This window comes from Dichotomopilus funicola (genome assembly GCF_033296635.1).
Source record: "Dichotomopilus funicola strain CBS 141.50 unplaced genomic scaffold C8A04scaffold_6, whole genome shotgun sequence".
NCBI classification, from domain to species: Eukaryota; Fungi; Ascomycota; class Sordariomycetes; order Sordariales; family Chaetomiaceae; genus Dichotomopilus; species Dichotomopilus funicola.
The window spans coordinates 614,072-636,978 of record NW_026944027.1 but is presented as its reverse complement, the minus strand read 5'-3'; the positions used below and the strand labels follow the sequence as shown (position 1 = coordinate 636,978).

Below are 22,907 nucleotides of genomic sequence, written 5' to 3'. Positions count from 1 at the left end.
CCTAACCAGGTTAACACAGCAGGGGCCTCCCCAACCCCTCGGCTAATGACATTTTCCTTTCTTTTTTTCCCTTTCTTTTTGTCTCTTGTTATTACTACTATTATTTATCGGGTGTAACATCCGGCGGAACAAAGGGTTCCCGGGGTTCTGGTGTTCCGTGTATGGGGATATGGGTTCTCAGGTATGGTATGGTATGATATTGGTCGGATGGGTAAGGTGGTTCGGTCCTGGGGTGGGTTATCAACAACGGCTGTCTTGTGGGTGAGGGAGGGGATAAATACCCTGTCGACTAAGAAGGGGCTGGGTATCTATCAAGGAAGGAGGGAGGGCAAAGGGTCAGGGCCAATGGTAGGAAGAATGGGGGGTGGAGTTAAGGGGGGAACGATGGGGAGTTGATGACTGATTAATTCACCTATGTCTAGCCTAGACGGCTTGTTACTTTGTTTTTTTTTTTTAACTTGGGCGGTGTTTTTTTCTCCCCTCGCGTTCCGTTCCCCTTGTTGCTGTATGTGTGTCCGTGTGTACGGGGCTGCGGGGCGTGGGTTTGCGGTATATGTGTGTTACTGTAAGGCAGGGTCCGTTAAGGCAGCGAGCGAATGGGATATAAGGTGGAGGGGATGGAGCATTATCAGTGATATCGTGATGAGGGGGGACTCTTGGATTTGAGAATAATCAAGAGACGCTGGTTTTTTGAAGGAGTGGTTGTTCGGTGCGAGTGTGTGTGCGCGCGCCTGTGTTTGCGTCCCGTCGTACGGGGAGAGTAAGACCGAGAGCGAGAGGGTGGGGGGTAAGTTTGGTAAGTGATAAGTAGGAGAAAAGGTTCACAGGTAAGCGAGGCGAATGCTATCTTGTCGGAACACAACGGTCAAAAGGGTCTGTCAATAAACCAATTAAGCCAACCTTTCATGTTTAACACTTAAACATCATATCATTCCCACCCGTATTTTATCTATCCCGACACCCACACCCCTCTTTCCCAAGATCAAAACTTCCGAAACTGCTTCTCCCACTCCTCAAACCCCCTTAACATCTCGGGCGTAATCTGCCTCTTCTGATTCCCAATCGCCCTTTCCAAATCCCCCATCCTAATCGCCGGTTCCCTATCCTCTTCCCCTTCTGTCTCTCCCTCTTGTGTCAATAAACCTCCCAAGCTCCGATCATAAGCCACCACCCCAGCAGCGGCACAAATCCCCTTGATCTCGGCCCCCGAAAACCCCTCCGTGGCACCCGCCAACCGGTCAATATCCACATCAGCATGCATCAACCGGCGGGATGCCACCTGGGCAAAAATCGCCCGCCGCGCAGCCGTGTCGGGCGGGCTGACATAAATCAATTCGTCGAACCGACCGGGGCGGAGCAGAGCTGGGTCGAGGGCTTGCGGCCGGTTGGTGGCGGCTAGTACTACGACGCCGTGTAGCGCTTCGAAGCCGTCCATTTCGTTGAGGAGGGTTGTGAGGACGTTGATGCCTCCTCCTGTAGAGGATCCGCCGGTGCTGCGGTTGGGACCAGAGGAACCGGAAGAGAAACCGGAGCGTTGCCCGGCAATACTGTCGATTTCATCGAAAAAAATCATGCTCGGACTAACTTCGCGAGCGCGCTGAAACAAACGGCGCACGGCGCGTTCCGACTCGCCGACGTACATGTTTAGGAGCTCGGCGCCCTTGACGGCGAAGAAGTTGAGGCCGGACTCGGTGGCCATGGCTTGGGCGGCCATGGTTTTGGAGCATCCCGGGGGGCCGTAGAGTAAGAAACCTTTCGGGGGCCGGTCGAAGTAGCGGGCGAGGGTCTCCGGGGGTTCGGTGGAGAGGCGGACTGCGCGGCGGAGAGAGAGTTTCACGCGCTCTTGGCCGCCTATGTCGGACCAGTGGATGGGGGGTGGTTTGAGGTTGATGTCGTGCATTGCCGAGGGGCGGATGAGGCGGAGGGCGGAGTGGTAGTCGGAGGGGGTGCGATAGATTTTGTTGTTACTGTTATCGGTGTCGTTGTTGCCGTTGTTGCCGTTGTTACCGTTGTTGTCGTTGTTGCCGTTGTTGCCGTTGTTGCCATCCTTGTCCTCCCTGTCGTTGTTGTCTGATGAGGCCGTGTCGTTGCTGGGTAGGGCACCCTCAGGAGATATCGTCAAAACCCGAGCATGAGCAATCAAATCCGCCTCATCCACCAACCGACACAAATCTTTCCCATTATACGCATGCGTCCTCTCGCTCAAATCCCGCAGCACCTCCTCCTCCTGCTCCGGCACAACCCCCAACCCCAGCGCAGCCAAAATCTCCCTCCGTCCACTAGCATCCGGCAGCGACAAGTACACCTCACTCGTCAGCCGCCGCGGCTCCTTAAGATCCTCGGGCACATCCACGGTATAGTCCAAACAAGTCGCCACGACTACCACCCGGGGTAACACCCCTTTCGCTGCCGCATCCGCAGCCAGCGCGTCGAGGGCTTCGCACAACGCGAGGATCACAGCCGCGCGGTTGCTGCGGTCCTTGTCGATGAGGCGCTCCAGCTGGTCGACCAGCACGATGCTGGGCTGTTGGAGTGTGGCCCGCTGAAAGGTCTCTTGGATCTCGGTGAGCTTGTCTTTGTACTGGATGCGGAAGACGGTGCCCCAGCCCGTGGCGGCGATGTGGTTGAGCAGCATGGTTTTGCCTGTGCCGTGGCCGCCGTGGAGGACGATGCCGCGGTAGGAGAGCTGTTTGTGAAAGGGGAGGGGGGTGCTGAAGTAACTGAGGATTTGGTTGAGTTGGCGGATTTGGGGGTCTAGTCCGCGGATGCCTGTGACTTGGAGTTTCTTGCCGGTGGGGGATGTTGTGTTTGTTGTGCCGTTGTTGTCACCATGACTACTCCAGGTTCCGAGTGGTGTTGTGGCAAGTTTGACGGCGGTTTTCCGGTCCACGTACTTTGCGTTCCCCGTGTTCCGCCCGTTCACAGAAGTCACGACAAACGACCGCTCGGGCCCGCGCAGAAAGAGGTTCTTGAACGCCAGGCCGGCATAGACGTGCTCGATCTGCGACAGCCGGCCGGCCAGCATGTATTCCCAGCCGGCGAGGTCCTCCGGTGCCAGGGCAGTGGGGGCGGATTTATCGTCTTGGGCTGGAGACGGAACTGGCTCGATGACAACCTCCTCGGCGTCCGGCAAGGGAGCCTTCAGCGAGGTGATACGGACTTGCTCGCCAAGCTTGTATCCGCAGGCGTCGCGGAAGGCGTCGTACATTTGCGTGACGGTCTTGTCGAGCTTCTCGGGGGCCTTCCAGAGCGTGGCCTCGCGGGGGGTGGGCGTTGTAGGGGTAGAAGCAGAGGCTGAGGCTGAAGCAGACGAGGCCCGCTCAACGTACACGAGGGAACCGCCATCGCGAGAGCCGGTTAGTTCGAGCAGGGCCTCCTCGTTGACGTATAGTCGGGAGGGCTGCCGCTTCTGTAGCCGCTTGTCTGTGTCGTTGGTGACGTGCAACTTGCGGATGCGGAATTCCAGCGACTTCATGGTGGGTTTCCGAGACGAAAATGTACCCCAAAATTGGGAAGTAGTGAAATTAGGAAGTAGTGAGAAGTTTTGATCTCAAATCAGGTTGATGATTGAGAGCTAAAAGAAATTAGTTGCCGAGATAAATTACCTAGAGGCACACGCATGATTGTTGAGAACCCTTTCCGCTAGCGTTTTTCATGGAGGTCTTTCATAAACATTTTGAGGTCCCTCCATGGTGGGGTACTGCTGTGAGATTTGAAGGGGTCTGCTTCTAAGTGAGTGGAACCATCTTTTTCCTCGCATACAAGAGACCCGTTTTACGAACAAAACCATAAAGTTAAAACTATCCAGAACTAGTCGCATCTATCCGACGGCTTATAGTTAAAATAGAACTTGAATACAAATCTTCATACGTTTTAGTCTACATTGATAAGGAAATGCAGATATATTCAGGTATAAGAGTTGAAAGGGTTACCCCTTGAAAACCTGGGACCCCCACATTTGTTGGGCCTCCGTTGCGGGCAACTGTATAACCCCACAGTGTTCATCTCAAACTCACTACAGTACATACAAATACCACTGCAGACGACGGCCTCACGCATTTATTTCACCTCCAACTCATGACATCCCACCGCCCAAATGCTCGCCAGGCGTGCTCGGCCACCACGCTGCGCGACCCAAAAATACCACTACTCGATTGAGCATCCCCCGCGGCCTCCATGGCTAGACCAGCCGCCGGAGACGAAGCCAAGTCCAAAAAAGTTCTCAACACCAAGAACTTCAGAGCCATCAGCATCACGACCACAACCACCACCACAATCATCACGACCACCACCATCACGCCGTTTACGGCCACCACGGACCCAACAACCACAAACCACTCTTTACGAACAATTATTCCCCTCTCAACAACCTCCCACAGCCCCAAGACCACCACGGCGACGGCCTCACGCACTCATTCCCCCAGAACTCAGCAACACCACCACCAACGAAAATGGACCCCCAACCCTCCCAACCACCGCGTCCATCAGTCCCTCCCCCGATCCCTGGACGCATGAACCACTACCCTGGACGGCACCACCAAACCTCCTCGACCCCCCCATAACGGAACGCGCCGTCGTGATCCTGACCTCCGCCTCCCGCTCCCTCAGCGAATCCGACCTCTACCGCTGGGCCGCCCAAGGCCAGCACATGGCCGGCTGGGCCGGCGGCATCTCCCGCACGCTGCAGGCCATCTCCTTCAACACCCGTGCCCTACGCGGCCAGTACTTTGTGTTTTTCGACACGTGGGATGCTGCGCGGGGGTATGCGGCGCGGTTGAGGGAGGTTTATGAGGCTACGCTGTTGGCAGAGAAGGAGCATGGTCTTGGTGGTGTAAGGAGGCAGGAAGTTGGACAGGGGGCAAACACAGCGAGACATCCGCCGCTGGAACTGCGCGCTCCGCCGAGGGTGCTGTCAACATCGCGGCTGTGGACGCTGGTAGAGGAGGTGTTTGAGTTGGAGAACCCAGATCCGAGGTTCTCACTCCGACGGCGGTTTCCTCATCACGACAGCGACGCAGCAGCGAACCCCGTCTCCCTGGCCGCCTTCAAGCGGATGCACCCACGTCGGGTGTACAGCCTCCATGGCGAGCCCAGCGCGGTGCCGGTGTATCTGGTCAACTCCATCTTTTATGCCTGTCGCGTGCTCAGCAAGAAGCTGCCGGGTCTGCGGGCACCTCTCCAACGCCAGGACAACAACACCAACAACAACACCAACAACAACACCAACAACAACGCCCTCAACCTCACTGCCCTTCCAACTCCACTTAACCCTTTCATCCATAACCCTAACCGTCCCACTCCCCACATTTCTACGACTACGACTACGGCTACGGCTACGGCTACGACTACTACAAACCCCCCCACCAACACCAGCACCGCCCGCGTCGGCCTTCGCCTAATAGGCAGCAAAATGACCCTCGCCGGGATGAACGCCGCGCTGGCCGCCGACGGCGTCGCCCGCAACCTGCCCTGGAGGTTGGCCAGTACCAAGCGGGTTGTACATGTAGGTAGGTCGGGGTCAGACCACCATCAGGGATCGGTCGTGGATGTGAACGGGAATGTGAACAGTCATCATCATCATCATCATCATCATCATCAGGAGGGTGGTCATGATTTGGGGGATGAGGACAGCAATAATAATGGTGGGGATGTTGATGGGAGTGATGGGGATGTTGATGGAGAGATGCGGTATTCGGCTGTGTATCCGCTACAGGCGGGGAGTGGGTGGGTTAGGTTTGGGAAGGGGGAGGGAGAAGGGAAGGAGGAGGGAGAAGGGAAGGAGGATTGGAATGAGAAGGAGGTGGTGGATGAGATGGAAAGGCCTATCCGCCGCCGGGAAGTGGGATACACGCAGTTTGTGGTCACGCTGGCGGATGTCGCGGAGGGCCGGCGGTTCGCGCGGGCGTGGCACCGGCGGGAGCTGGGGGACGCGAGGACGGGGAGGATGATGACTGTTGATGCGGCTATGCTGTGGTAGTGTGTCTGGATTTATAGACATGTATAGGGTTTGTAACATACTTTGTGGGTGTAAAGAGAGAGAGAGAGGAGATGGAACGTGTATTTCCGTTCCGTATCTTGTAAAATAAAAAATCGGAAAGGAACAAACAACACTGTGTGTGAAGATAGCGCTGCATAAAAATGTAAATAGTCCGAGACTTAGAAAAGCGCGACCAAGCGGGCAGTCATCATGAACCGCTTTATTGTTAGAAATTAGCACCGTGAACCTATTTTACACACCCTCCTGCGCTACATCCATAATCGCCATCAAACTCGACAAGCACACCGATACGTCAGATAAAAGGCAAGATCCAACAATGTGTATGTGCAAACGAATTCCGTAAACTACAGTACCGTACCGTACAAACCCACAGGTATCACGTCAAAACAATCTAGCAAACCAACGCCAACCAGCACTCTGTACCGGCCCGAAACCGGAAACGACAGAAACCAGCCACGCCATCCCAGACAGCGCCGCTTGATGATGACCCGCATTTTGAATCGAAGCCCCTTCATTTTTTTTTTCCTCTCCCTTCCTTTTCTTTCCCTCTCCCTTCCATCCACCCTTCCTTACTCCAGTCCCAACCCAAAGATACATAGTAAGACACATAATCTACTCAACAACATCCAAAACAACCCTCTCACTCCTGCGATCCCCAGCCCTCATCACCACCATCACCGGCGGCGTATTCACCCTCCGCACCCCCTTAATCACCTCCTCTCCCTCTGTTCCATCCTCCACTGACCTCCTAGTGCCCGGTGCCGGCCCCAGCCCTGTTCCTGTCGTAGCACTTCGCGCCCGGCCACTACTCCCACTTCCACTCCCGCTTCCAAAGGTACTCCTAATGCTACTCTCAAGAGTATTCCCGTTGCCATTCCCACGCGGTGTGCTCTGGCCATAGCCCCTGACCGACCCCCCAAAAGGCCGCAACAGTTGTCGCTGCTGCCGGGATACGCTGATTTGTCGGGCGATGGAGCTTTCGACGGCTGCTTTGAGGGCGGCATCGGCTTCGTCGACGGAGACGCGGGGGGCGGTTGTTCCTGGGGCTAGGGCTGATGTTTCGCGGGCGGGCCCTTGGGGGGTTACTCCGGGTGTTAGGATGGGGGATTCGAGGGGTGTGGGCTGGAATGTTGTTCTAGGTGTTGCTGTTGCCGTGGCTGGTGGAGTAGTAGTAGCTGTAGCTGTGGGAGGTGTGCTATGGGCGTTGGTATTCGGGTGTGTATTCGTGATGGTGGTCGCGGTGGAAAGGGTGGTATCAGTAGACGGTGAGCGGTGGGGGTGTCGTGGAGCATTGGAAGCGGTAGCCGCGATTGGGGCGTTAGATACTGCTCCAGTCGCCGCGTCCGCAGTCTTGGACGAAGGCGGCGATGACGACGTCGACGACGGCGGCGTGATCATCTCCCAATGCGGGGACAATACAGCAGGCTTCGGGGCCGCCACCGGCTCGTCTCCGGCAGACGTCGACGGCCGAGACGACGGGGTGCCGCTCTCGGGGGTGTCGAGATGGAGACTCGATTCGTTGGGGTGGAAGTGGGCGGATTCTGTGGCTGTTGATGGTGTCGGCGCTGAATAGCCGGTGCCCGGGGGGTGAGATCGGAACGGGTGGGCGTGTTGGATGGGTTGTATCGCGTTGCTTTGCTGTCCCTGGATATGTTGAGACTGAGAGTGAACCTGAGACTGAGACTGAGATTGAAGCCGAGCCTGCTCCCTCCACCTCTCGACATACACCGCCCGATTCCGCTCGTCCATCTCCCGCGGCGACACAACCGTCACCGTCTTCCCTTCCTTCCTCCTCTTTCCGCCTTCCCTTTTGGTCAGCGCATCCCCCGAACCTTGCACCGGCCGCGGCTCAAAACTCGTCCTCGACGGCGACGGCGACGGTAGATACCCCGGCGAGGTATTCGACCGGGCTAAACCGCGCGACGGCGGAGCCAGCGATGCCGCCGTTGCTGCTGTCGATAATTCCATGTCCTTACCCACTATTTGCTGTGGAAACGACGGGGAGCCCGCAGGATGCGGCGACGTAGCCCGACGTGGCCGCCCTGCTTTCCCCTCTTCAGTGCCCGTGCCCGTGGCTGCTGCTCCCTCGCTCTCTTCCATCTCAATCCTGTCGCTAATCGTCTTCAGTCTCTCCAGCGTCGCCTGCCGTCGCTCCAGTAGTGATGACGACCTATTCCCGCTGCCCGGGTGCAACACGCCGCTGAACATGACGCTGTACCGCTCCAGACGGATATCCGGGATGTCGACGTTGAGGAGGCCGGTGCTGGTGCCGTTACTACTAGTGGAGGTGGTAGTATTTGTTGTCGTACTAGTGTTGCCCGGCGATAGGAAAGGAGCCGGCGCCGACATCCCCGGCTCAGGCATCCCCTTGATGATAATCGGCTTATGCTTCGGCGTCTTCCTCCCAGCAACCGTATTACTCCTCGACGGCGCGGGCGTTGCCACCGACGAAGCGACACTCTCCACAACCCTAGCCGGCTCAGCATGCTTCTTGCTCCCAAACAGCGACCCAAACAACCTCCTCTTCTGCGTCTTGGTCCTCTGGATCGTGACCGGCGCCGGCGTCGCCAGCGGCGAGGCAGAATGCGTCACGTGGACGGATGCCGACTGTGCTACTGGTCCTACTGGCCCCTGGGAGGACGGAAACTGGGGCTGCCACCCGGCCTGGGGACTCCCGGCGTATGACGAGGAGTCGCGCGTGGGACTGCCCAGTGCCATGCCGATGGGGATTTTCCCGGACGCCGATGATGACTGCGGCGTTGGGAGCCGCGCAAGCGGTGGTGACATGGCCGGTGGAGACATGACCATTGTCCTAGCGTGCGAAGGTGAGATCCGTGCTGGAGCCCGTTGAGGAGACTGCTCGGGAGTCGGCAGCCAAAAGGTCTCTGCGGCGGTTCCGTGGGTACGGTGTGAGCCCGGCCCTCTGTTCCACCTGGCCGTGGTCAGAGCAAGATCGTCCTTGGACAGTCGCTTGTTGTCGACAAAGCCGGTCTTCGTCCCGCCCGTTCTGGAGAAGGAGGAGAAAGAAGAGGCAGATCCGGGACCGGAAGAGGTGCTGGGCCGTGCTAGCATGGTCGAGGCTGTGTTGTCCACATCTGCATCAACACCAACAACTTCGGGTTTCGACGACGACGACGGTAATGTTGGCGGTGGTGCAGGAAGAGGACGGTCGAGATATGGATTCCGCCCCCCAGGGAAGATCACGGGGGGTATGTCTGCATTTTGGGGTGGCGACCGCCCTCTGCCCCGTCGGCTTGCATCCTGCGAACCTGGAGGGGGTGGATGGGGTGGACGCAGGGCAAGATCTGATACACCACCATGTCCGTCTGCGTGGTGGTGGCGCCTAGCCGCTTTCATCATGGCGCCCGTTGGAGCGCTGCCAACTAGCCCTGCACTTGCCGTACACTAATAATACAGCGGCACCACTCAGCGGTCTTGAGGCGTGCAGGGGGGCTGCTGAGTCTTGGGTCGTATTGGGTGGTATCGGGTGGCACTCTTTGGAGAACTGGCTTGACCGGGCTTGACTGGCTGCTGGATGGCGCCCTGCAGAAGGGACGTCGTCCTGTGTGTATGCGGGAACGGACCTCGTTGGTGTGGTTTCGAAATAACGTCTAATCACCGGAGCGATCCCGTTGACGAATCGAGAAGGCGGACCACGGCTGTTGAAAGGGGGGGACACAAACGCCACAAAATGCAGGGCAGGGAAAACAGGAAGAGAAACAAATCAAGTAAACTGAGAAATATCTCTTGGAAAATTAGAGACTGAAAAAAGACCAACAGAAACTTGTGGTGTAGGTCAGGTTGAGAGCCAAACGGAGCAGAGAAAGCTCGGGAACGAACCCGAGTGAGGCAAAGCGAGGGATATCACCTACATATTCTCAAGTCCCGCTTCATCTTTTCTCTCTCACATGAAAGTTAAGCCTGAAGTCTTTCCGCCGTCTCGACGCCACGTCCTCGCACGCTCCGAGAGGTTCGCACCACCGGCCAGGTCAGAGAAGCACGGCCGGCGGGTATTTTGGACGGGGAACGGGGTTGATCGCCGGTAAGGGTTGCCCGTTGGTGAGTCGGTTGGTGAGGGCTAGTCCGCCGGTCTAGAAATCAAGGTCATGGCCACTTCCCACTCAAGCCACTCCAACAATACACGTACACTACACTCCAGCGCCCGCTAGTCGCCAAACAGCCAGGAATTGTTGCGGATTACTGCTGCTAGTGGCCGCATGTTCTGCATCTCGGCCCCTTGTTGATTCGATCGGGGCCTGCAGCGACCAACCCCTGTGCGGGGCAGTGGGGCACTCCCGGGGCCCAGGGGTATCAGGGCGACCAGGATCCCTCAACGACATCTGATTGGTACTGCCCACCATCTTCCATCATTCTTCGACGGGCCACCACCAGGCCACCGAAGCCGGGAATGAAGAAGCCTGGAAGTGGAAGCCCTTCCCCCGACGGCCAGATGCAGGATGCAAGACGGTCAACTCGGAGAGGCACATTGGCACGCCATGACGCTGTCAGCCACGAGGTGGCCCGGGGTGGCGTGGCCGTGTGGTCGTGTGAACAGGCCCAAATCCTCTTCTCGCTGCGATCATTTCCGAAAACTGTCATGAAACGACAGACACAACAGGCTGCGTATGCCGGTGTGTGTGCCATGCTCCATACATTGTGGCGATTTCCTCGTCTGGTTCCGCTTCCACTCCCGCGAAACACACCGTTTGCTGTCTGCAGTGGTCTGGCGAGCGGTTTTTTTCGAAAAATGGGTTCGGCTTGCGAGGGTTCAAACACTGTTTAATGAGAAACCTCCTTCAAGGGGCGGCCACGCGAGCACAGGGCGGGGTCGTTTCGGAATTCGGAGGGCCACTGCATTTCTAGACCTGCCAGGCCCTGGGATGTCCCGCCTTACCAGACTCCCAGAGCGCCAAGCTCGATCGCTAACACGGCAATCCCTTCGTTCGTGTCCGGTACCGTCGAAGTTAACTAACCTTGAACGAACACCAGACGAACGCAAAGCCTACAAACGAAGATCAGGCCCGAAAGATTACCGGTTCTTTGATAAGAGGCTGCAACGACGTCACTCTAATAAAAGATGTAGGATTGAGGCTGGGTGCTTCGTTCGACTGCGAGGCTGCTGCTTACTGGAGGACATTCCTTTATTGTCGAATCCGTCTATCGCATAAACCTTCTGCCGTCTGATGTTGTGAGGCACGAAGCGAGTGCCAAGGGCCGCCATCCGATCATAAATTCAAGCACTGGTATTTCGGTACCGAAATTGACACAACCGCCGAGGTTGCGTCTCAGGAATACAAATCTCCGCCAACACACCGCGTCGGGATCTGACGGATGTTGAATTCGGCTTTGTTGTGGGCGTTGGTGACCGAGACCAGCCACGATGCCGCCGTGACGCGGCAAGAAACGAGGGTAAGCCCGCGGCTCTTTCAGCCTTCTCGAACGTTACCTCACGACCGTTGATTTTGCGGGGCTGCTCAGGATCGATTCGCATGATCTGCGTTGAGCGGTGTCTCGAACCCGTGCCACGGCATAAACTTGCCACAGTTCGCTCTTCTCCTCGAAACTACACTATTCGTAGCAACAACTTGTGCACCCTCAAATCACGCTTCGGCAATACCGACAAAGGAGCCTCGCTAAAAGGCGTTGTTTCTAAATCGGAGGGAACCCCTCGAATATCGGTTAAAATGTCAGCTTGACGCACGGGAAGCCAGAGGGCGTCCCAGTTTCTCCCATGGGACCTGTCGACCGCCACGGTTGTCGGGCCACCTCGAGATAAACAAACGCGTCACCCTGGCTTGCCAAGTCGCTGTGAGACGGGAACGGAAGCGGGTTTCTCTCTCACTGATACTTTTGTTAACCCAACAAATGTGAAGCATAACGTTAGCGTGCCGTGTATGAACAAGAAAGCGGTCGTCGGCTCGTTAGCGAGAGTCCAGCTCATCCGCATCAGGGTTGGTTGTCTCAAACCAAGCGACGCGGCAATCGCGGGATACAACGGTTGCTCCCGCCGTTGCTGCTGAGAAAATGCGGGACAAAGGGTCAACAAATCCGGCGACCCTCGACGAAACAGACGGTGAATGGCGAATTGTGCAAGGTGGGGGGACAAACTTTGCCTGGCTGCCGAAAAGTTGGCGGTCTGGCTGTGGAGCCGCGCGGTTGCTTAGCTTACCTAATGCGACCAAATTGACCCCTCCTTGTTTTTGCGGTGATGGAATCTGCCCAAGCTGGCGGGGTACTGAGGGAGGAGTTCACAAAGTCCACGGCAGGCCTCCACCGCGAGCTACACTACAACCGCCGACAACTCTCCCGTCTGCAGTAACTGCAAAGCTCTCCATCTGCAACTTTGCTCCCGCACACTACACATCGTGCTGGTCTCCCCCATTCTCCGCCTTTTACTTCCCCAACGTTTTTTTCTTTACACACCCACACATCTCGCCCATCATGTCCTGGCAAAGTATGTACGAGCTCTCCGTCCGGTCGCGCTCGCAGCATCGGCGAGACCCCACTTCTTGCTTAGGATCCTGATCTCGAGTGCTAACCACAGCTCTATCTCCTCGATATAGCGTACGTCGATAGCAGGTAAGAATATTTTCGCCGACTCGCGCACGGATAGCGCCATCCCCTGACGGGACCGAATCGACCTAGCTAACTCGCTCGACAAAGCCTGGTTGGCAGCGGCCACATCGACAAGGCCAGTATCGTCAGCATCGCTGGTGACAGCACCTGGGCCACGACTCCCGGTTTTGCGGTAAGCTCGACCCTCACTCCCGCTTCCATACATCGTTACACCGGAAGTTTCTCCATATCAGAACTCGGAAGATGCACGAAAATGATCTTTATTAATTTTGCACCCTTTTAATAAATAGGTCGGTGCCGATGAGCTCCAGAAGGTCATCATCCCCATCCTCAATGAGGATGAGAAAGTACGTGACAAGGCCTACGGCGATGGCCTCTACGTCGCCGGCGAGCGTTACGTTCTGACGAAAGTTGACGGGCGCTCCATCTACGCCCGCCAGGTATGCAGCCCTCACCCCCCCCCCGGGCCCCCACGACTAGCATACCGCACTTCGCCCCCAGCCTTAAACACTAGTCCCAAGTACTAAACAAGATCTCTCTCGCTCTTAACCCCTACAGGGCAAGGACGGAGTCTGCATCGCGAAGACGAAACAAGCCATCATCATCGGCCACCACGGCGAAACTATCCAAGCCGGCAACGCGACCCAGACGGTTGAAGCACTCGCGGACTACCTGATCGGCCAAGGCTACTGAAACCGGCCGCTCATGACCGAGTACCTAGAACCGATGGGGTTAACAAGAGACGTTGTGAGGATGAGAAAGCCAGGGCGGAGGGGAAATGCGAGGGAGAATAACGGGCTGGGAACATTCCTCTAGGATGAATGGATAACTAGGGGAAATTTTACACATGACCAAGCTTTTCTTGTCTTTTTTTTTTCAAGTTTTGGTTTTTCCCGCACCCCTTGCTAGCTACCAGCTACGGCTTGCAGCAGGGAGAAGAAGCAGAAAGAGGAGGATGTCGAGGATGAAGCATGGACACAGACTAGACTCACAGACCGAAAGATCATGTATCGACACAACCCCACAATGCACCCCCGAATGTGACAAGATGCTACTACTGCTACCTTTGACTTCAGGGCCCAAGAGACTAGGGAGCTCCGCCCACCGCCCACCACCCACCAGTACGGCGACCTGAGTCCAATCCCTGTGTTTGAAATCATTGTATCGGTTCTCTCACTCTCGCGCTCGGCGCGTACCATTCAGTCTATTTATTCATATTCGTCCCGCCGAAAAAGAATCGAAATCTTCTCCCCATCAGGCAGTAGCCACCCCCTCCCGGCATTATAAATGAGGTAATAAGTATCAACATCGCCCAACGCCATCATGACCCCCTCAGATCCCACCTTTGTATCCTTTTATCCTCTGCGCCGATTGGGAAGCAACACAGATTAAACCCGCCTCGTCTCGCATCCCCATTCCATAAAATGTCGTTCTCGTTTCCATCACAGCCCGCAACCCCCCTTCCCTTTCTCACCTGACGGCCGAAGACCACTCCAAAAACCACATCATTACTTGCCCCCCGAGCCAAGGCAAAAGGAATACAGCCGCCACCGCTGCCTTCAAACCGGCATTAAACAGGCAACTCCGCATTCCTCCGTTCTCCCAACCCAACCCGATCGACCACCAACCCAATATACGGTCCGACAACAGGCACATTCCGCGCGAAACCCGCAATGGTCCCCAAAAAGTCCCCAAACAGCACCACAATGCCGTACAATTCGACCAAGAACCCGATCAGCGGCCACCGGAGCAAGATGAGCGAGAGCCCGCCGAAGAAGGCCGCGGTGCCTTTGAGCTTTTGGCGTCGTGCGAAGAAGAGAGCGGTTTTGTGTGGGCCGATGATGATGGTTAGGCCGACGAGGAAGAGGATCTAGAAGGGTAAACGAGGAGGGGTTAGTTATGATGTTGGATTCAAGAGGCGGGCGCCACCAGAGAGTCGAGGAGATGGGGGGGACGAACGTTGCCCATGGCCAACATGGCGCGGTCGAAGAAGAGGAGGATGCCCGCTATGAGGAAGAAGCCGCCTGTTTTGAAACACAAATATCAGTCCATCGTTCACAGTGTCCGGGGGCGAGGTAATCTCGAGGTTATCGGTCGCGGGCTCGCATGCGCTGGGAGGATCGCAGGCTGTTAGGAATTGGACGTACCGCCGGAGCAGAAGGCGACTCCGATTTCTGGAAGGGAAGAAAACACATGTTAGCTAGTGATTCTCTGGGGACATATCTTGTTTGCGCGCCGGAACAGCGTAGACGCGCACAATCGAAAAGGACACAACTAACTTTGCGAGTCTGATAACCACATGGTAGGCATCTTGTCGGTAGGTCGTTAATTAACAAAAAAAGCGAAGAAAGGTGTAATATTATAATATAAATCGATCGTATCGTCAAGCCGTCGTCCCAAGAGAAATCCGTTCGTCTTTTCCGTTCCAACACCTTTCGTTAGTGGCCGTACGTTTGCTCTGTGTCGTCGTTGGAATCGTGATCTTGTGTAACTTTTTTTTAGCCCCTTCTTCCCTCTCCAGATAAACTTGTCGTTTCGTTGCGCCGCGCAATTCAAGACACAGCAAAGCTGGAAACACGTTGGCCAGGGGCCCAGGCAGCATCCCTGTTCCCGGCAGGCATGCGGGTCGGTGGAGGGTAATGTGAGCATTGTTATTGGTCAAAGTGCAGGTCGAAAAGGATCCACTCGAAGCCCCTGGCAATCTTTTATCGGAGCTCTGCTATTTTTTTCGCGTTGCAGGATTTCTAGTTGCTTCAACATGGCTTGCAGTTGAACTGAATTACCCTATGAAACCAACGACTCAACCGAGTCAAAACAACTCGCGTTAGTACCGAGTGTGAACATTCAATTATTCTTTTTGGATGTACTGTTTACCGAATATATCCCAAGGGTTATCTCAAGTCCCCCATCTTAGCAGCGCGACACCTCCAAGCTGGGAGCTGGGACACACACCCAGACGAGTCAAATCGAAGCCCAAAGGGAACACCAAAAAAGGTCAAAGGTAAAGTGAACCAACGATGGATTCGAGGGAATCAGGTCTATTCATACCCTCCTCCGCCCTTCTACTTTTTTAAACTTCAACTTGCCGCGGCGGCTCCAGTGTCCTACTGGAGCAACTGAGTTTGGTTCCTCCGTCCTCTCTCGGTGGTCTGTCGAAAAACAATCCTCCGATCACGGGGGGGCAAATAACAAGGCCGATCACGATTAAGCCGGAGCGTCGACTGTCATCTTGCTGTTGAAAGACAACGAGTGCGTAGTTGGGGTTTGACTTTGTTGGTCGTACACACACACAAGCGCATATACAAATGTATTTGTATTCCGTATGTTGAGAGTCTCGTATCCTCGTGCCCTGTTTGCCCGTGATAAACCGCCGCTCCGCCACCACGATTGATCCCGTTGAACAGTCCGTTTCCTAGCATTCAATACCACTTGAATATTACCCATCGGTCTATTCAAGGACCTAGGGAACACGCCAACACATTAAACCTCGCAAACCTACATCAACACAGGACCCCCTATCTCCCAAACCACCATTCATACCCCGTTTGTCCTCAACGTGTCACATGCCGGAGATATTCCCAAATCGGCAACGGCGGCCAGCCAAAGATACTCGAGCCCGTGACCACAAGCGCAGCAAGCACCGACAACAAACTCGCATACCAATACACGGATGCCTGTTCCTTGCCCAGAAAGAACACATTGATGGCCTTCAAGGCGCGCCGGAATCTTTGAGATCTACTAATCGAGCCAAAAAAAGCGAATGTGTCAGCGCCCAAGTTCTTGACTGCTCGCCCCCCTTCTAGGGCACGTTTTCCCCCAATGATACGCAAGCGGAACAGTTGGAAGTGCGTCGGGATGGTAAACTCACGGCTTCTCCTTCTCGCTGATGACAGGCAAGGACTGTATCGGATGATGGGTCGGGAGCAGTGTGGCGTCGGTTCGCGAGCTCGAGGCCGGTGTGGCAACGCCAGACATGAACGGGGTGTGGGGGCCAGAATGGTGACTAGAGTTGTGATTTGTTTGAGCGTTGAAGTGGTCGGGGCCCGAAGGGTGAACGAAGCGCGCGGAAAACTCTTGCGTTGGGGGTGGCGTGGGAGATTCCACAAGAGGTGCCCGAGGCGGCGAGCGACCTGTGAACGGGAGGGTTTCCATGGCTATGGTTTTGCCCGTTTGCGGCCGGTGTGGCTGGCTTGATAACGGAGCAGATTGACGGGAGACGCAGCTTAGACAGGCCGGGGCTGTTGTTGTGTGGCTTTTTGGTGGAGTCGGGAATCGAGGGTAACGGTACTCAAATGTACATGATGAAGCGGTCGGGCGGCGAAGCGTGGTGGTGATGACCCCTTGATAAATCTTCTGAGGATATAACTACTCGGGGCGGCCGAACTGGTACGCTGCTCGTGTGATCAAGCATCCGAGGACGGAGAGTGTGGGCGTAGATTGCGACACCGGGTGTTTGGTCAAGGAGGGCAGTCGCGATGCATAGACGCAGCAATAGAATCCCCAAGAGCAACTGCGCTCAAGTCCACCAATCGCCCGGGGAGAGAAAGCGCAACCAAGACAAAATACACGCCGCTCGACGGGAATCAACCCCCGAAAGAGACAATTGATAACGCAATGCCCCTCCCTCATCCTTTATTTCAATACCGTATGCGCGCCCCTCGCCTCCAGGAACTGTTCCCCCACGCCCTGCGGCAGGCTCCTAAGCATACCAAACACCTCCCGATTATGATACCGTATCCTCGTCTTCGGATCCACGTATGGAGCTGGGAGGCCCGTCACGTCGCAGTAGTGCTTCAGTGGCGCAAGACTCGGCGCACTCTCAATGTTCGTATACGTCGCTGTCGGCGCCGAGGAGACGCCATTCAGCGGAAGCTTCGAGGGAGGCGGTGCCCCCGCGAGAGTCTTTTCCAGGACAAGCTTAGACAAGCTGCGCGAGGCCTGCGCAAGGTTGGGTTGGAGGCTGCCGCTGCTGTTAGTCGCGGAGCCGCTGGCGGATTGGACGCCCGCCGGGGTGGAAGTGCCGCTGGTAGAAAGGCCATCGTTGTCCAATTGCATTGGTGTGGCGGAACCGCTGTTGTCCTGCGGGGTGGCGATGACGGAGGCTTCCTTGCGCGACGCGTCGCCGAGGATGGTTTTGATGTTCTTGTTACGGCGTTGATTGGGGCGCCAGTTCGGGTTGCGGAATGTCTTGTGGATCGAGTGTATGTCGAGCTCTTCCAAAAGCTCAATGTGCGCAGCCAGCGCGGCTTGGGCTTCTGGATTGGCCATTGCGATGGTGAGATGTTGAAGGAGGCTTTTTGAGGTTGGTCGGCGAGGTTTCGCTTGGGAATGGAATGAAGTTGTTGGTGTCCAGAGCTGGGTGAGCTCCAAGGGTCCTGGTTCTGCCAGTGTTTACCGCTCGGGCCATTCGCACTGTCTCCAAAGCTCATGCACCGGACAGCAGCACGTCAAGTGGGGGTGGGGTCAAGTCGTCGTCGGGTACGCAACTCCAAGTAAACAACGACGTGAGACAAGACATCGTCAAACTAGACAATTTCGAAAGCATTTTCTTCGTTGATGAAATGGTATGCGTCCAATAGCGTATTATCTCCTCGCTAAATTTTTCTAACCTTGAAGCAGGAGAGCCCACACGAGCACCAGCAGAACCTGCTTCTGTCGCGTATCATCACCAACGTGGTTCGTGTTTCCATGGGGTTACAGTCCTGTACGGGAAACCCGCGCTCATAACCTCCCCCTCTCACAGGAAAAGCTAAACGAATCCATCGTTGTCATGAACAAGGCTCTGCAGGTATGTGGCCGCCAAGCCAGGAACTTACTCCCGTAGTTGTCGCTAACGGCACGCAGGAGATCAACATCCAAAATATGAACATCGAGTTGGTGGCTCAGATGTTCAAAAATTATCAATCCAACGTGTTGTTTCATCTAGAAGGTGAGTAGTACGATTTAGGACGCTTGCAAGTACGTCTAATGCTAACTGCGACGGTTTCTAGCCACCGATAATCTCAAAGACCCTGTATAATATCACGCGTGATTTGTTGTTTGTTCAGTGTGATGGCGTGCGAGATTCCTAAGCCATAGTCCCAAAAAAATCATAAAAACTACAATTCCACATGTCCAGTTCCTGAGTGTGCCCCAAACGCGCTGTTAAACGTCATGGCCAATCTTTTCTTCCGCCGCCCGAACTTCAAACGAATTGTACGTTACCGGCCCCTCCCAATTCCAGCAATTCCGCTCCATCGCTAAGTAGGCATCTGGGAGTTATTCTATGCCACGTTGAAATGAGACCTGGAATTCCATCGTCGATCGAAGTTCAGGTTCAAATCTTTCTCGATCATGGCGGCGTACGAATAATAAAGTCGAATATGGGAAGAACACCTACCCATCGACCACTAGGTTCCGAACCACGATGTATTAATACCTTGTCCCATTCTACTAATTTAAGACAAAAACTACGCTCCAATTCTTTATGGCATACCAGGTCTAAAGCATGTCGTTGTCGATGAATCAATATTCTTAACGTAAACTCCCTAATTTCTGTGGTCCGTTCCGAAGAAATTAAGACCACTCAAAAGTTGAAAGAAAAAACAAGAAAAAAACTTCAGGATCAAGTATCCATATCAGTATGCGTACTCAGAAACTTCGATTGAAAATTTTCGTCCAGTTATATCTAGACTATTTCCCCAATTACCCTACCATTCAGTATTCCTCTCAGTTCATAACTCTCACTTTCATGACTTTGCCGGCAACCACTTCATACATAGTATTTGCAGGACATCCCACTTGAAAAGGAAGAGCGAACAGTGACCCCCACCCGCCAATCATCTTACACCGACAGCTCGGTAGATCCACACAGTTAGGAACTCTCTCAGCACAGTATCATAGACTGTGCCTTGAAACGCGGTATCGAGCTTCCAGCTCCAGAACAAAACCGACTGCAATTTGAACTGACGACGGAATTTAAGGCAAACACTGCTTCCATCCCAACACCGCCACATTCAATATACCCACTACATCTCCGTGACAGCCCCTCGACACGATGCGCCCATAAACCCCGATGCATCAAACCTGCAGCCGAGATCACTCCCAACACTACAACATCTCCTGCATTCGATCCGCACGACCACCCCGCGCGAACGATGGCACCATCCGCGACAGGCGAACCGGTCAACCCGAGGGAGGCCTGGAAGACCCTACCGCCACCTACGATATATCCCGTCAAGGAGGCCAAGTTCGAGAAGTATCTACCACCACAATTGGACAGCCGGGAGCGAGCGTTGGCACAACCAGATGGGCAGGCCGCGATCGTCATCGACAATGGTAGGCAACCCCCTCTACACATGCTAAATAGTAGGACCGGTTTGAAGTCGCTCACACATAACCTCAATTGGCTACAGGCTCCTCGACCGTGCGGGCAGGCTGGTCGTTCGAGACCCAACCACGGCTCGCGATCCCACCCATCATGGCGAAGTACCGTGATCGCAAAGCGGGCAAGACCTTCTCCTTCGCTGGCAACGACTGCTACGCCGACACCACCGCGCGAAGCCATATCCGCAATGCGTTCGAGGCAGGCACTGGGATTGCAAGCAATTGGGACGTGGTGGAGCACGTTCTCGACCACGTCTTCATCAAGCTCGGCATAAATGGGGTCGAGGGGGGTATCGACATGCCGGTGGTCATGACGGAAGCCGTCGCCAACCTGCCATATTCAAGGAAAAGTAAGGATAGGTCTGTTTTTTCATTAATTGGTGTGGGGGGATGCTAATCCGGCATAGCAATGAACGAGGTGCTTTTCGAGTGTTACAACGCGCCCAGCGTCGCGTACGGAATCGACTCTCTATTCTCATACCGCCACAACAAGGGGAAGACCGGCCTTGTGGTCTCGTCATCGTACAGCGCAACACATCTCATCCCAGTCTACGACTCCAAGGCGTTACTGTCCCAGGCAATACGGTTGAACTGGGGCGGCTGGCACGCCGCGGAGTACCTGCAGAAGCTCATCAAGCTCAAATATTACACCGGGTTCCCGGGCAAGCTCACCGCCTCCCAAGCAGAGAACATGGTTCGCGACTTTTGCTACGTATCGGCAGATTACAACGAAGAGGTCGCCAAATTCTTGGATTGGACCGGTCTAGAGGATAGGGAGCGCATCGTGCAGTATCCGTACACGGAAGAGGTGGTGGTGCAAAAGACAGAGGAAGAGCTGGCTCGGATTGCTGAGAGGAAGAAAGAGAGCGGCCGCAGGTTGCAGGAACAGGCCGCCAAGATGCGCCTGGAGCGCCTGATGAAAAAGGAAGAGGAGTTGGAGTATTACAAGGACGTCCAGCGCCGGATTACAGACCAAACCAAGAAAGAGACGAAACGGATCCTAGACGACGCCGAGGTTAAGGATGAGGCAGCTCTAGAACGGTTGATCAAGGAATTGGAGAAGTCCATCAAGAAGGCCCGAACAAAGGACCTTGGGGGTGAGCAAGAAGAGGAGCAAGAAGCCCCCGACTTCAGCCTTCTCGAGGTGCCAGACGATCAGCTAGACGAGGCTGGCTTGAAACAAAAGCGCCAACAACGGTTGCTCAAGTCCAACCACGATGCCCGTGCTCGCGCCAAGGCAGAGAAGGAGGCGGAAAAGGCGCGCATCGCCGAAGAAGCCCGTCTCGACGAGGAGCGCCGCATCAACGACCTCGAGGGCTGGCTCGAGGAGAAACGCCAGGCCCGGCTCGCCAAGCTCGTCCAGATCAAAGAACGCGACCGCCTCAAGGCCGACCTGGGCAACCGCAAATCCCTCGCCAACCAGATCCGCATGAAGAACATCGCCAGCCTCGCATCCGACTCCCCCACCGGCGCCGCCGGGGGCCGCAAACGCCGGCGTGGAGGCGACGACGATGATTTCGGCGCGGACGACGCCGACTGGGGTATCTACCGCAACGTAGCCATCGGCGCGAACAAGGGCGACAGCGACGACGAGGACGGTGAAGGCGGCGAGGAGGATCTGGAAGCCTCCGTCCGCGCGCTTGAGGCCGACCTGCTCGAGTACGACAAGGGCTTCGACTACGACCAAACCCTCGACGCCCAGAACGACTGGTCCAAATCCCTGCTGCACGCTTTCCGCTACGGACCCCGGCCGTTTGACCCGGGCTCGCCCGCCGAAACCCACCGCCTGCACCTCAACGTCGAGCGCATCCGCGTGCCCGAGGTCCTCTTCCAGCCCACCGCCATCGCCGGCATTGACCAGGCTGGCATCGTAGAAATCGCCGGTGACATCCTCACCCAGCGGCTGCCATCGCTCGCCGGCCTGTCGACGGCCGATGACTTCCTCCGTGACGTCTTCCTCACCGGCGGCAACACGCTGTTTGAAAACTTTGATGAGAGGTTGCGCAGGGGTCTGACGCCGCTGTTACAGGCGGGCGCGCCGTTGGTTATACGTCGAGCTGAGGATGCGGTACTGGATGCGTGGAAGGGGGCGGCTGGGTGGGCGGGTACGGACGAAGCGAAGCGGGCGAGGGTGAGTAAGGAGGAGTGGCTGGAGAAGGGGGGGGATTATATCAAGGTATGTTCTGTTCTCCGCCTTTTTGTCTCTTTTATTTCCATTTTTGGTGGTGGATTGGAATAACTCCACAAGTTCATCTGCTAATGATATTATGACACTAGGAACATGACCTCGGGAATGCTTTTGCTTGAGACAAAGCCAGAACGATCTGAAACTGGGGAGGGTTGGGCCTTGAAAATCGGGTTGTGATTCAAAATGTGGCTAACGGAACTTGATCAGCTAGCTTGGGGGGTAAATAAATAGTATGGAGTTTAGGGTTAGGGTAGTCCAGACAGCTGTCGAACGTGGAATGTTTTGATTCAAAGAGTCCGCGCCTATTTCTTATCGGTGTATGTTATGCTTGTCTTTATCAAGTGTGTGTGACGCTGATATCTGGCCTATAACCGGCATAATCATGCCGCTAACTATCTGCCACCTCCGGTTTTCTATATTCCACATCCCTCGCCGTGTTCATTCCGTTCTTTTGTTTACCGTAATTATACTCCAATACGCCAGGGTCCCAGATACATACATACCCTGCACATTCCCACTCCACAATGTATTCGTCAGGTTTGTGATGCGTACGTGTATGCGCAGCAGTGAAGTAATTGACTGCATCAGCCATGTTACTTACATACACATAATACAGTGTGTACTATACATACCAGGCCATCACCCAAATAATGACACCACCAGCAGACCACAACACGAAACCCAGCCCAACGCAATCAACCACAACCCATACCATCCATCCCAATTTAAAATAATTTTCTCTCCATTCCCTACCCTCACAAAACAAAACTACCATACAAA

General features: G+C 55.3%; 8 protein-coding genes across 8 annotated transcripts; 4 read left to right on the top strand and 4 right to left on the bottom strand.

The window, feature by feature from the left end:
- Positions 1 to 982: 982 nt before the first annotated feature.
- C8A04DRAFT_34740 (P-loop containing nucleoside triphosphate hydrolase protein) lies at positions 983 to 3,475 on the bottom strand (the record flags this gene model as incomplete). The annotated part of the gene is made up of 1 exon (XM_062782935.1): positions 983 to 3,475. One exon carries the CDS (start codon positions 3,473 to 3,475, stop codon positions 983 to 985), a length of 2,493 nt encoding a protein of 830 aa, XP_062640235.1.
- Positions 3,476 to 4,096: 621 nt separating this feature from the next.
- Positions 4,097 to 5,977, top strand: C8A04DRAFT_25442 (uncharacterized protein; the record flags this gene model as incomplete). The annotated part of the gene is made up of 1 exon (XM_062779559.1): positions 4,097 to 5,977. The coding sequence occupies one exon, from the start codon at positions 4,097 to 4,099 to the stop codon at positions 5,975 to 5,977; it is 1,881 nt and encodes a 626-aa protein (XP_062640234.1).
- Positions 5,978 to 6,610: 633 nt separating this feature from the next.
- On the bottom strand, positions 6,611 to 9,070 carry C8A04DRAFT_9454 (uncharacterized protein; the record flags this gene model as incomplete). Its single annotated transcript, XM_062785489.1, has 2 exons — positions 6,611 to 7,133; positions 7,263 to 9,070. 2 exons carry the CDS (start codon positions 9,068 to 9,070, stop codon positions 6,611 to 6,613), a joined length of 2,331 nt encoding a protein of 776 aa, XP_062640233.1.
- Positions 9,071 to 12,439: 3,369 nt separating this feature from the next.
- Positions 12,440 to 13,267, top strand: C8A04DRAFT_25440 (Profilin/allergen; the record flags this gene model as incomplete). Its single annotated transcript, XM_062779558.1, has 5 exons — positions 12,440 to 12,452; positions 12,562 to 12,577; positions 12,662 to 12,746; positions 12,865 to 13,014; positions 13,133 to 13,267. The coding sequence occupies 5 exons, from the start codon at positions 12,440 to 12,442 to the stop codon at positions 13,265 to 13,267; spliced, it is 399 nt and encodes a 132-aa protein (XP_062640232.1).
- An 877-nt stretch (positions 13,268 to 14,144) lies between these two features.
- Positions 14,145 to 14,884, bottom strand: C8A04DRAFT_9568 (Got1/Sft2-like family-domain-containing protein; the record flags this gene model as incomplete). The annotated part of the gene is made up of 4 exons (XM_062785534.1): positions 14,145 to 14,444; positions 14,534 to 14,598; positions 14,722 to 14,748; positions 14,854 to 14,884. The coding sequence occupies 4 exons, from the start codon at positions 14,882 to 14,884 to the stop codon at positions 14,145 to 14,147; spliced, it is 423 nt and encodes a 140-aa protein (XP_062640231.1).
- A 2,322-nt stretch (positions 14,885 to 17,206) lies between these two features.
- On the bottom strand, positions 17,207 to 17,842 carry C8A04DRAFT_25438 (uncharacterized protein; the record flags this gene model as incomplete). Its single annotated transcript, XM_062779557.1, has 1 exon — positions 17,207 to 17,842. The coding sequence occupies one exon, from the start codon at positions 17,840 to 17,842 to the stop codon at positions 17,207 to 17,209; it is 636 nt and encodes a 211-aa protein (XP_062640230.1).
- A 293-nt stretch (positions 17,843 to 18,135) lies between these two features.
- On the top strand, positions 18,136 to 18,593 carry C8A04DRAFT_25437 (DASH complex subunit Dad4; the record flags this gene model as incomplete). Its single annotated transcript, XM_062779556.1, has 5 exons — positions 18,136 to 18,138; positions 18,194 to 18,250; positions 18,318 to 18,362; positions 18,419 to 18,503; positions 18,565 to 18,593. 5 exons carry the CDS (start codon positions 18,136 to 18,138, stop codon positions 18,591 to 18,593), a joined length of 219 nt encoding a protein of 72 aa, XP_062640229.1.
- A 1,117-nt stretch (positions 18,594 to 19,710) lies between these two features.
- Positions 19,711 to 22,246, top strand: C8A04DRAFT_34735 (actin-like protein arp5; the record flags this gene model as incomplete). The annotated part of the gene is made up of 4 exons (XM_062782934.1): positions 19,711 to 19,891; positions 19,969 to 20,289; positions 20,347 to 22,115; positions 22,217 to 22,246. The coding sequence occupies 4 exons, from the start codon at positions 19,711 to 19,713 to the stop codon at positions 22,244 to 22,246; spliced, it is 2,301 nt and encodes a 766-aa protein (XP_062640228.1).
- Between the last annotated feature and the right edge of the window lie 661 nt (positions 22,247 to 22,907).